The sequence below is a fragment of the Microcaecilia unicolor genome, chromosome 3 (assembly GCF_901765095.1).
Source record: "Microcaecilia unicolor chromosome 3, aMicUni1.1, whole genome shotgun sequence".
NCBI classification, from domain to species: domain Eukaryota; kingdom Metazoa; phylum Chordata; class Amphibia; order Gymnophiona; family Siphonopidae; genus Microcaecilia; species Microcaecilia unicolor.
Window position 1 is genome coordinate 163813643 of NC_044033.1, and position 12455 is coordinate 163826097.

The 12455-nt window shown below is 41.3% G+C and overlaps 1 protein-coding gene across 1 annotated transcript in view; it reads left to right on the plus strand.

Moving 5' to 3' along the window:
- The window catches only part of LAMA2 (laminin subunit alpha 2), a 1107608-nt gene that overhangs the window by 690129 nt on the left and 405024 nt on the right, over nucleotides 1-12455 (plus strand). Inside the window, exons 20-21 of the mRNA XM_030196530.1 lie at nucleotides 2451-2557; nucleotides 5917-6183. Coding sequence (XP_030052390.1) covers nucleotides 2451-2557; nucleotides 5917-6183 — 374 coding nt within the window. The remainder of the gene's footprint in view (nucleotides 1-2450; nucleotides 2558-5916; nucleotides 6184-12455) is intronic.

The window sequence follows — 12455 nt, forward strand, 5'->3', positions numbered from 1 at the left end:
TTATGTCGGAAGATGCCCGGTGATCACTTTCGAAAATAAGCCTGATTGTCTCTACCAGAGAAATACACAATCACATACGCATGGAGGGGCACATGGAGGGGCACATACAAACACAAAATGGATGGATGCACACATACACAGATGCAAAAAGAGAGACATGGGGATGGAGAGAGGCAAGTAGAACTCAGACCTAGATGGAGAACAGATATACAGGGTGAGGCAAAAAAAAAAACCTAGAGTTTTTGGCCATTTTCTCAGCAACCATTTTGAATTTCAACAATTTGTCATCATACTTAGGTATTACTATTAAACAGCATTTAATTAGCTTAAGCTATGTTGAGGTTACTGACATTTTAATGTTACTACCTAGCAATTTTGTGTATCAAAAATGTTCAAACTAAAATACAGTAAAACAACATCATTCAAATTATACAATCAAAAATGTGTCAGAATTTCACAGTCACTGTGAATGCTCAAAATGTCCAACCCCAACTTTAACAGAAGCCTTCAGTTGCTTTGAGACATTCTTAATAGCCTTGTCGATTGGTCCCTATGGTAGGCTGTCCTAGATCATCTGTAGCTCTTCCTTTAGTTCAGCGATTGTTTGCGGCTTTAGATAGAGCTTATGATAGGCCACCAACATTGCTCCCCCAGACAAAAGTCTACATCACTGTGACATCATTAACAGTAAGCTAGTACCCATAATGGTAGTTTTACAGTGCAAACCTTTTTGAATGCACAAAAAATCACTGGGTGGTCATGCTAAAAAGTCTGTAACTTTGCCATCTTTAAAGATAATCTCATTCCACTCAGGCACATGAACGTAGATAACAACAAATAAAGCTGTAAAATTTCACGTTAAAATTCCAAGCGGTTGCTGAGAAAACAGCAAAAAAACTCTAAGGGGTAACTTTTTTTTGCCTCACCATATAAATGGAGATAGCCAGACAGAAGCAGGTGGAAACACTGACATACGCATAAAGATACAGACACACACATCCACAGAGATGGAGGGAGAGACACAAGAAGATACAGACAGAAGAGTAGAGGCACCAGATGCAAAGAGAAGCAGGCAGCGACAGACACAGAAATAGATGGAGTGGGAGCCATAGACAAGGACAGAGGGAGAGAGACACTAACAAAGTGAAGAGAATCCACAGGACTCTTTCTAGTGGTCAGGTACTGTGCCCTTGAAAATTTCCTCTCAACACAGCTATTTAATTCCAACCCCTCAAGGCTGATCGGTTCTCAGGAACTAAGGCCCAGATGCACAAAACCTAACGAGCCCACAACTTGCGTTTTAAACTGGTTCCAGCCAGTTTAAAACACAAGTAGTTTACCCCGGGCATGCACTAAGGGCATTTTCCCTGCCACGGTAGCAGGCAACGAAAACGGAATGCAAATGATTGGAAAGCTATTATAATGAGCTGCACTACCGTTGCAGCCCATTATAATGAGATGCACTACCGTTTTTCCGATTCCCTTACCGTAGGAACCCTAACGAGATGTCTGACCTCTTGTTAGGGCTCCTGTGAGGGAATCGGAAAGGAAAAGGGCCCCCAAAAAAAGGTAAAAAAGAAAAAAAAAAAAAGCAGGGAGCGCATGTGACGTATTCTCCCTGCGCTTCTGAGAGACGTCTTTTTTTTTGCATTTTTTTTTTTAGCTCTGCCTGTGCTGGTGTTTTTTCCCCCCTTCTATTTTGTCTTCGCCGCCCCTCCACAGCAAAACTTTTATGTTTTCCTGGTTGCCGGAGAATCGGGACGTCCCTTTAGAGTAGGCACCTCTTCCTGGTCTCTTCAGCCAATCAGAGCGCGTTTCGCTGACAACAGCCAGCTAAAAGCCCGCTTTGATTGGCTGAAGAGACCAGGAAGAGGAGCCTAATCTAAAGGGACGTCCCGATTCTCCGACTCAGGTACCGAAGGACTAGAGAATGCAAGTAGCTCATTTGCATTCCCTATCGTTGATGCATTCCCATTCCCTACCGATTCACTATGGAATCGGTAGGGAATGGGAATTACCAATGTCTTTAATGCATCTGAGCCTAAGTGGCTTCTTTTACAAAGCTGTGCGGCAAATGAAAAGAAACCCATTCAATTCCTATGGGCCTCCCCTTATTTACTAGGCAGGAATCTCTAGCGTGGCTTTGTAAAAGAGACCCTAAATGAGCCAATCAGCCACTGGAAGCAGGAAAGTGTTCTCAGATTTCTTCCAGCTGGTGGGATCATTTGGTTTTCCTTCTCTTAGTCTTGCTTCTCAGGAAAGCAGTGGTCAGGATCAGTGCACTGGTACTGAAGCTCTGAGTGAGTGATAGGGCTCACCAGAGCTTAAGACTGAGGTAGCCTTAAACTGAGTGTGATACCCTCGTAATGAGGGACACTTGAAATCTCTGCATTGTTTGTGATACCTCATTTTATATCTGTTGTGCACCAACAAACTGTTTGCTTCTACAGCATGCCTGTGTAATGTGAATGGCTCCTTGTCAGAAACATGCAACCTCCAGACTGGACAATGTGAATGCAAGAGAAATGTTGTGGGCCGGAAGTGTGATGAGTGCAAGGTAAGTAACTTGATCACAGAAATCAGATTTTGCAGCATCTCTCTTCTCTATGCAGTCCGCCACTTCCTTTAAAAGGGAAAAAAGGGGGTCCCAGAAACTCTTCTATTGAGTTACTTTGAATTTCAGGTATTCTCTGCTGGTCTCGAAAAGCTCAGCAATCAGGAAATTATATGTGCTCTGGGGCACCGACTAGTTCTCTGGGTCAGGCACCCCTCGATCCGAACCACAAAACACAATTGTTATTTTCCACTCACACACAGTGCTTGTCTTCTCTCATTTGAGCTTGGGTGCAGGCTGGGGCCAGACTTACTGCAGTAGGCTGTAGGATATTAAGCCGGGATCGGGAGCAAAACACTTCAAAGAAATACTTGCCATCCAAGGATTGTATTTATCAAATTTTACTAAACTTCTGCAGTTTCAAATCCTTGTAGCTCAAAACTGGTTAATTTGTAATCCAAACTTGATGTCTTTGTAGAAACAGTCACAAACCAATTGAGGGATATGGTGTAAATCCGCTAATCCAAATGTGCAGATCTTGCAGTTTGTACATATTTACAGCTCCTCCTGTCCATACTCATCCCTTCTGAGTGTATCAACCTAAAGCTGTGCCTGCAGCACTTGTTCAGCAAACAGATCTTACTTTGGACCAGACCTCCCTGTCTGTCCACACTCCTTTCCAAAGGAGTACCTCTCCAAGCTACCATCTTTGACTCCAAACAGCTCTTTCCTATTCCTGCTCCCAGGCTGGAATCCCCTACGTCCCACCTGGAGCGCTCCTCCACTTCATGGTTAATGCTTTACTGGCAGAGACCTCCCTCTTTGGTCAGCCTTAGTTTCTTGAACCTATCCAGGACACCCCCCTCTCCACAAGGTTCCCGGAGGGGGTACAAGTAATCAAAGACCTCATGTAAACCACAACAACATTATTAACTCCAGACTCCTCCCCTACTGTCATTCAACAATCAGAAACATTTCCCTTTACAACTTACCCAGGAACCCACTCCCTTGGGCTGGATCCTTTACCACCCATGTTCTTTAGTAATCCCCATTATAATGGGAGATTACATAGATTTCTCTTTTTACTTTCTAGCTGTGGCCTCCTCCATTTTAACATAAACTACAAGTTTTAACTGCTAGATGAGATGATCTAATTCAAGCATTGACACAATGAATTGCTAGATTTCTCAAAAGGAAGATAAGAACACGAGAGCATAAGATTTGCTATCTTAGGTCAGTCCAGAGGTCCAATGAGCCCAACATCCTGTCTCGAACTGTTGCCGATCCAAGTCACTAGCAATTATTTGGCAAATCCAAAACAGTAAATTCATTTCATGTTGCCCTTCCAGGGATGTGATGGCTTTCCTAAGTTTACTTGGCTATTGGTTATAGACTTTTCTTCAACAACTAGTCCAAACCTCTTATAACCCATCTATGTTAGATGCCTTTGCCACTGGCAAAAAACAATTCTACAGCTTGATTGTGTCTTCAGTGAAAAAGTACTTTCTTCACTTTGTTTTCAATCTGAAGCATTTGATTCATGGGGAATCCCCTGGTCTTAGTATTATTTGAAAGTCTAAATAATCATTCTCTATGAACGAGTTTCACAACATTCAAGATTTTACCACCCATTCTACTGCAAACTAGGTCAGAACACCGCTCTTCGAATAATCCACAAAGCCAAGAAATTTGATCTTCTGAAGAGGACCACATCTGTGGAATGTTCTACCCACCTCCCTGAGACATCAGATTTCTTTAACAATTTTTAAGACTGAACTTAAGACATTTCTATTCCAAGATGCATTTTGTTAGACTCTCTACCAGAGCGTCTTACTACCTTCCCTGAACTACTTGAGCATCCACATTGTTTGTCACTCCCCTCTCTTTATCTTAAGTATATTGAGTTCTTCCCCCCTTCCCTCACTCTCTGTTGATTGTCTATATACACATACTATTATTTTCTCTCCTTTATTTTAGTACTTATGCATTGTGAACCGCCTAGATGGCACTGCTGGCTGGTGGATTAGTAAATCTTATTAAACTTGAATCTGTTACTGTTATACATTATTTCTATTCTGCAACAACCAGCAGATTACAATTTTAAGAGGTTGAACACAATACATCCAAGAATTACATTAATGTATAAGAAAGAAACCAATCTATCTATAAAAGGTATTTCTTAAAAAACAAAACAAAACACAAGTACTAAGATGGTGATGAAGAGTCATATAGTCTGTGGTAGTCACTTATTTGTTTTAATGCAGGTGGAGGTCTATTCCTTTCATTCTACCTTGACTACCTTCCAATTACCTTGCAGTTTAAGAGCTTGCAAGGGAAACTTCCTTCAGCAGTACACTCTCCCCGCAGTCACAGTCCTACTTGCTTGCTGGGCTCCAGCTGATCAGCTCACATACTGTGGCAGATAGGAGACCACAATCTAAAACACTGATCACGCAGTGCCATAGGTAGGGCAGTATTAACCCTTTGGTGATCCCTAGGCAATCAGGATCATTGAGCCTCCCATCATAACATAAATACATGAGCCCCTCTGTGATTCTGACTGCAAAGGAAACCAGCTGAGGAGGGAGCAGTAGGTAAGAAGCACTTCTCGAGGATGCCTCCTGGCAACAGGAAAACAACACATATAGGTGGAGATCAGAAAATAGACTTCTGTAGACAGCAGAGGCTGTGGACTCCTGCTCCTGTCCTCCCCTCCTTCTGCAAGAAGCTGACTTTCCAGGGTAAAGATCTGCCTTGAATTACATATATGAGAGGGTGCCTAGTTTGTCTGTACTTTAATTCTGTCCTGGCCATAGTTGACTCCACAAAATCTCTTCAAGTATATACATGTACATCCCCTTAAAACTGAGGTTCAAATGTGTTCAGTAAAGATTGCACATCAATATAAAATATAAGGTAAGAAGAAATGAAGGTCCTCAGTGACAGATACGGTCGGCACCCTAAAATCAGTGCTCGGCATATAAACAATAGGGGCCTAGACGGCAGCCCACCTGCTGTAGCCCACAAAACCGCTGTCACGCTACTATGCTGTAACATCCCTGGACTTCAAAGCCTCGAAAATAACCCCTGTAGTGTAGGAAGTGTGAAAAACTCAAGGCCATACTAATCCTTATTAGGTTCATTATCAAACTGTAATACAAAACTTGAACACATCACAGTTCATAAAATAGCATTAAAAAGCAGATTTTGAATAGCAGGCCATAGTTGAGTCATGGGTCCTGTCCATTTAATTTGGTTCTGGTGATTCAAGGGAAGGCAAAAGTACCAATTATATTTAATCATCTTTGCATCACCAGCTTACGCTGTTGTTTCTGAATAACATTCTTTTCTGGTTTCTGAAGCCCAACTGTTGGTGGGACTCGGAGAAGCAGGTGTGTGTGCCCTGTGACTGCAGTCCCACTGGTTCCATATCACTCCACTGTGACATGACGGGGAGATGCATGTGTAAACAAGGATTCTTTGGGAAGCGTTGTGACCTCAGCAGGCAAGCGTATGAGCGGAAAGGGGCCTCAAGGAGGACTGCACAGCATATCCAGGTCCCTCCTCGGAGATGGAGCTTCACCAGTACAAGCGGGTGCCCTAGGGGTGCTTACAAGCCTAGCTCTCTGGTAATCGCCGATCTGGTGTGCTCTGCATGGACTGCAGTGCTCTGTGTGTGCATGTGCACAGTAATAAAAGCCCTATTTGGAGAGCTTATACTAGTGCTACAGTATATTAAAAGCTAACAACTTCAGCAGAATTTTGCTGAGTACTTCTGGAACTGTTATTAATCTGTATAGGCAAAAAGAAAGCAGGTACAGAAGAGAGAACCATTGTATTTCAGTTCCCAGCTGGATTCTTCCTCAAGGCTGAACTTGAACTTGACTTTTATTTGGTCCAAGGAAATGATGATTTGTCTGAAGACCAATCCCATTAACTCCTCTTGCCATTCCTGATAATCAATTAGCCACAGCATGGTGTGGATTAGCAAACATCTTACAGGGATGAAAGCTGAGTCTGCAGAAATTGAGGATGTGCAGGATAGATTTCTGACTCTCCCAGAATGGGCTTTCGTGATAATCAGATGCATTAAGGACATGTTTTTAAGTGATGCTGGGTGAATCTCCTCATGCAGAGCAGAGGTGACTGTTCGTTAGCCATTCATAGTACAACATACCTGTATGACATTCTGTTTCACAAAGAAAACAATGAAGAGCAGGCTGTTAGTTGCTAAGCTGCACACAGAAATGCTCTTGTTATAGCATTAGAAAACTCACATATCTCTTTGCCACATTATCCAGGATGTCACAAATGAATAACTGAGCACTGTCTATTACATATAAATTGCAATATTGGCGTCAGTAAATGGCTCGTTGAGTTTGTACTAAATGGCCAATGAAAATCAGCAAAGCTTGTCACTAGAAGAAAAAAAATCTGTGCAGCATTGCTTTTTCTCTCCCATATGGAACATCTCTATGCTTGCATCTCCTTTCAGGCTTCTGAACTTTGGATTTCTTTTCCCTTCTTTCTCCTGCTTGCCTCATTTTTTTTCTTTCCCCTCCCACTTTCCATTCTTCTCACCTTTCCTCTTTCACTCTTATTCCTAATATGCACCGTCACTCCCCTCTCTATTTTGCTCTATCTCCATCTCCTCGCATCTTTCCCATTCACTTTCTTTGTCTCCTCACATTTGATCCTGTGCCTTTTGGGCTTCAACAATCTCTTCCTGTCCTTGTATTCATCCCACCTTCTCCCCAGCCTCACACTCCTTTTTCTTTCACTCTTTCCCTCATGCTTCCTTCCTCTCCTTCCTTCTCTCATGCCCTTCATTCTTTTTTTCTTGTTCTCTATCCCTCTCACTACCTCTTTCTCATGCTCCATTGAGTGCACTGTTCCAACCTGAGAGATGATTTTTCAGCCTTATTATGTAGAATTTATTAGCATCCCTCAAGCTTTTTATTGAGAGCTGAGCTGCATGCTGTGGGGTGCTTTCCTCTTTGCATTAATCTGATTAATTGTCCTAAGATCCTTGCATGATTTTCTTTTCCTTTTTATTTTGTCGTCCCCCCCCCCCTTTTTTTTAAGAGTCTTTGGAGATGGTCTGCAGAATTAATTAAAATGAGATTTATTATAGACATTTAGAAGCACATACTTCAGACATGTAGAACCTAATTTTAAATAGAACCATAGAGACTGGAATTGATATGTCCAGATGAGAGTATCCACAAATTCAGGAGCATTTTAGAAGAGGCTGGGCCAACACAGAGCCTTATCTAAAATGCCTGCAGCAGTGCATTTATAACATGTACAGTGGAAGCAGCCATCTTAGATATATACATGATCCTGGGAGCTCAACGTGCAAGTGTCAGTTTCACAATATCTATGTATAGCTGTTCCATTTCAGAAACCTAAATTGCTGCCAATTAAAAAAATGAGCCTGCAATTTTAATTTAGCTGCACTTTGGAGGTGGAAATAAACAGTGGGAGTTTAAGAAGAATGACTCCCTTAATTCCTTGTGTAAAGCCCTGACCAAGATGAGCACTTTTTATTTTATTTAATTATTTATTTATTGGGATTTATTAACCACATTTATGAAGAGATTTCACCCAAGGCAGTGTACAGCAGGTACAGTTTCACATAAAACTTACAATTTTGTTAACAGCATAACAATTGTAAAATATCCAAGAATAAACATAAATACAATAAATGATGTAAACTTGAAAACAGTAAATTTAAACCTAATAATAGAAATACTGTGAAACAGTATAAAAAATATACACATTTAACAGCACCGGAATTCAAATACCAGAGATATAATTCAATGTTAGCATATTACTAATGATACACCTAATAAACATGCATTAGAACATTCAACTAACATAGATATGATGCTAAAGATTTTCTACAATATAGCTTACCATATAGGGGATGGGACTTGATATACCACCTTTCTGTGGTTACAAATCAAAGCAGTTTACAGATTATATACAGGGTTAAGTGACTTGCCCAAAATCACAAGGAGTTGTAGTGGGATCAAAAGCAGCTGCACTAACCACTAGGCTACTCCTCCGCTCATATAGTTATGGGAACAAGAGCAGATATATGATGGGAACAAGATGCATGCATGTCTCTGGGCTGGTGCAAATCCTGATCGATGTATCTATCTATCTTACCCTAAGAAATATCTACATGGTGTGGCTCTCCACACATAAATAGCAGCTTTCTGAAATCACCATTTTCAAGTTTGTGCTGTCTACACATGTAAATGCTGCTATTTACACATGGAGGTGCTTCTAAAATCAGTCCCATAATAACAGTTTTTCTTCTATTGAAAATTCAGAGCCATGGGTAGGGCAATTCTATAATCTAGGAGCTCACATTTACGCACTCCTTGCACACACAAATGTAGAGAGTACTAGCAGTTATGCGCGTAAATGTACACTTACCCACAAAAGTGCCAGCAGGGCACCTAACACCAATCTATAACAGCACAAGTAGCTTACATTGTGCATGAATTCAGTGGTTTTCGTTTACAGTTTATTTTAATTTACTATATGACCCTTTCTATGTATATCATAGGGTGGTGCACTGCCAAATAAAATTAATTAAAATACCATATGGAAAGGAATGCCCGTAATCGTAGGACAACCAACAATCATTCAAAAAAAGAGGGAGGAGAGAAAAAAAGGAGAAAGAAGAAAGAAAAAGAGGGTCAGTGGACTCTTCCTACATCGCTGCAATTTATAGAAGTATCGCTAAACACTCTCTGAAAGAGATGTGTTTTTAGGGCTGTACGGAATTTGAGATCAGATGTTTCAAGATGCATTTGAGGTGGTAAAGCATTCCACAAGGATGGTGCTATACAAAAAAAATGCACCAGACCTGGTTAAATTAAGCTACTCAGAGATGGAATGGAGGAGTGGCCTAGTGGTTAGGGTGGTGGACTTTGGTCCTGGGGAACTGAGGAACTGAGTTTGATTCCCACTTCAGGCACAGGCAGCTCCTTGTGACTCTGGGCAAGTCACTTAACCCTCCATTGCCCCATGTAAGCCACATTGAGCCTGCTATGAGTGGGAAAGCGTGGGGTACAAAATGTAACAAAAAAAAAATCTGAAGACACCGATCATTCAAAGAACAAAGGAGCCTATGCAGAGTGTATGGAGTGACAAGCGTTGCTAGATAAGATGGAATACCAAAGTTAAGAGCCAGAATCTTGAACTGAGTAAGATAGGCTATGGGAAGCCAATGGTGTTGAATATAACACTTGGAACAAGTGAGGACCATAAGAGTAGTACTCTGTACGGTTTGCAGAGAACATAATGAAATTGCTAGAAGACCAATTTTGGCATTGCAGTAATCAAGCCAAGGAATAATAAAAGCATAAAGAAATGATCTCTGGGATGTTTGTCTAAAAGCAGTTGAATAATATGGAATTGACGAAGATAGTAAAAGAACAATCTATCAATGATGCGATTTGTTCCTTGAAGGATAATTCTTGGTCTTTAATAACACTGAGATATTTTTGAGAGGGAACTAAACTAATTGACTGGCAGTTGATCTGAGGTGCAAATGAGGGAACAGGCACCTGAAATACAAGTAGTGACAGTCTTAGAACAATGAGAACATATACATGAGCAGAGCATGGTCGGAACTCTGACCTATGCACATAACTTACACAGTTATGCCAGGTCTTATGGCTGGTGTAACTCTGGATGCACAGATACTGGGTTATGCTAGTATTCTATAATAGAATCTGGGTGTCCAGGTGCCATCCTATAGAATAAAAAGCACCTCCAACATTCTGAAGCTGACTCTGTGGCACTGTGGCAGTGTAGGGTTCGTAAGACTGTAGTTCAGCGTATTGGCTCTCACTGTTCCCGTCCTCACGTCGAGGAAACGGAACGCTGCATAGTTGCCAAGCAAACAAACGTGACATCACAGGAACGAAGAACCAATCAGACAGAACGGAACTTGGAGGAGGGAAGTGGAGTGGATTGAATCTCTAACAATCATATACAGGGAGGTATGAACATCAGTGGAGGCAAGTGCACAGAACGGAAGGGAAGACAAACATTTAATCACTTTGTCACTCAAACACATACACACACACACAGACATCACACACACACACACACACACACACAATCACTCTGTTTATCTCTCTCTTACACTGTCTGTAAAACACACTGTCACTCTCAGTCTCTCACATGGGCAACTCTATGTTGCATTCTCACGAGTAAGGAGCTCTTCTGATGTGATTGTTAAACTGATTGAAGGGCCTGAGCAAGGAAAACTTTTACCACATTGTAACACAGTTTACACAAAAAATATTGTATATAAAGAAATCTTACACATGTAAACAACAATTATATTCAGAATATAACCGTGGAAACATTAATGGCAGGAACTCATTACATTGCTAGCACCTGTTTCATTGCGTTAAGAAACGGGCCTTTTTTTACTAGTTATAGAATAGTCTTCTACTGTACATCTCCAGGACACCTAAATGGAAGTGTATAGTGGTAGAATTGCCCTACTTTGCTTTATAGATGGGTGCCCAAATGTAGGCGCTCTTCTGTAGAGCAGCCCTCCTAGTGGCTGCCACTCTGTGGATAAGTACTGTTGAAAACTGGGCCAAGAGTTGTCAATGATTGCAAAATGCAATCAACTATCGAATACATCAAACAAACACACAGACTATTACTTCTTGAAGGCTTGGGGGTAAGTTCAATAAATGGAGCCAAAGTTTAGGCAAACAAATAGGTGGAGCAAACCTCACATGAACGTGAACAACAAGCAAGAAAAAGTGAGGTACATCCAAGGAGGATATCAAGTTCTGCTACAACATCAGAGATTCACCAGACCCCTGAGGCAGCCCTTTGGGCCAAAACATGGCCGTGTCGGGTCGTCTTTTAAGCTGTTTTTCCAATAAAAACCACTTGATATCCTCCTTGGATCTACCTCACTTTTTTTTTTGCTTGTTGCCAAAGTTTAGGACCAGGATGATGAGCACTGAGTGCAAATTCTATAAGGGCAGTTTATAGTTTATTACATTTAATATACCACTCTACATTATTACAATATCAAAGCAGTTTACAATACACGTATTATTTTTAAAAACAAGGAGAAAAAAGGAACTACAATAAAAATAGGAAAGTTCATGCAACTCAGGCCATTCATTCTAAAAAGGTACCGTTCAATCCCCCCACACATGCAGCCAGAAATGCCACCTTAAACAGATGAGCATTCAAAAGACGCTTGAAACGAAGTATGCAGTGCTCTGCCCATAAGGTTACAGTAATCTTATGTCAAAGATCTGGCGCCACCACATCAGCCCTCTTATGCGTAACAACTAGTTGAGCCTCTTTAACCCCCGGTACTACCAAGCATAAGGCTTCCGAGTGGAACTTCCATTATAGAATTACTAGCATAAGTTTGCAGTTTCATGCACGAGCACTTACTCTATTTCAAAGGCTGGTTTAAGTACTTGTGCCTAAATGTGGTGACAGCTAGGTACATAACCCCTAGTATTCTATAAGCTGCATATGTAACTCATAGGCACTCCCCTGACCCACTTATGGCTATCCCACAGCCACGTCTCTTAGAAGTTGCATGCAATAGAAATTGCACACATGGGGGGATTCTATATATGGCACCTAAAAAATCCACATGGAAAACATTTTCGCCTAAGCCTATTTTATAAGTGGCGCCTAGATTTAGGCACAGTATGCTTAGTTAATATCTCAGCGCCTAAAACTATGCGCGTCCATTTACACCAACGAAAACATGGTGTAAATCCCGGCATATAGATTTAGGCACAGAGGGCCATATTTTATAACTATGCACGTAAATTTCAGAATGCCCACGAAATACCCATTTCCCCGCCTATAACCACACCCG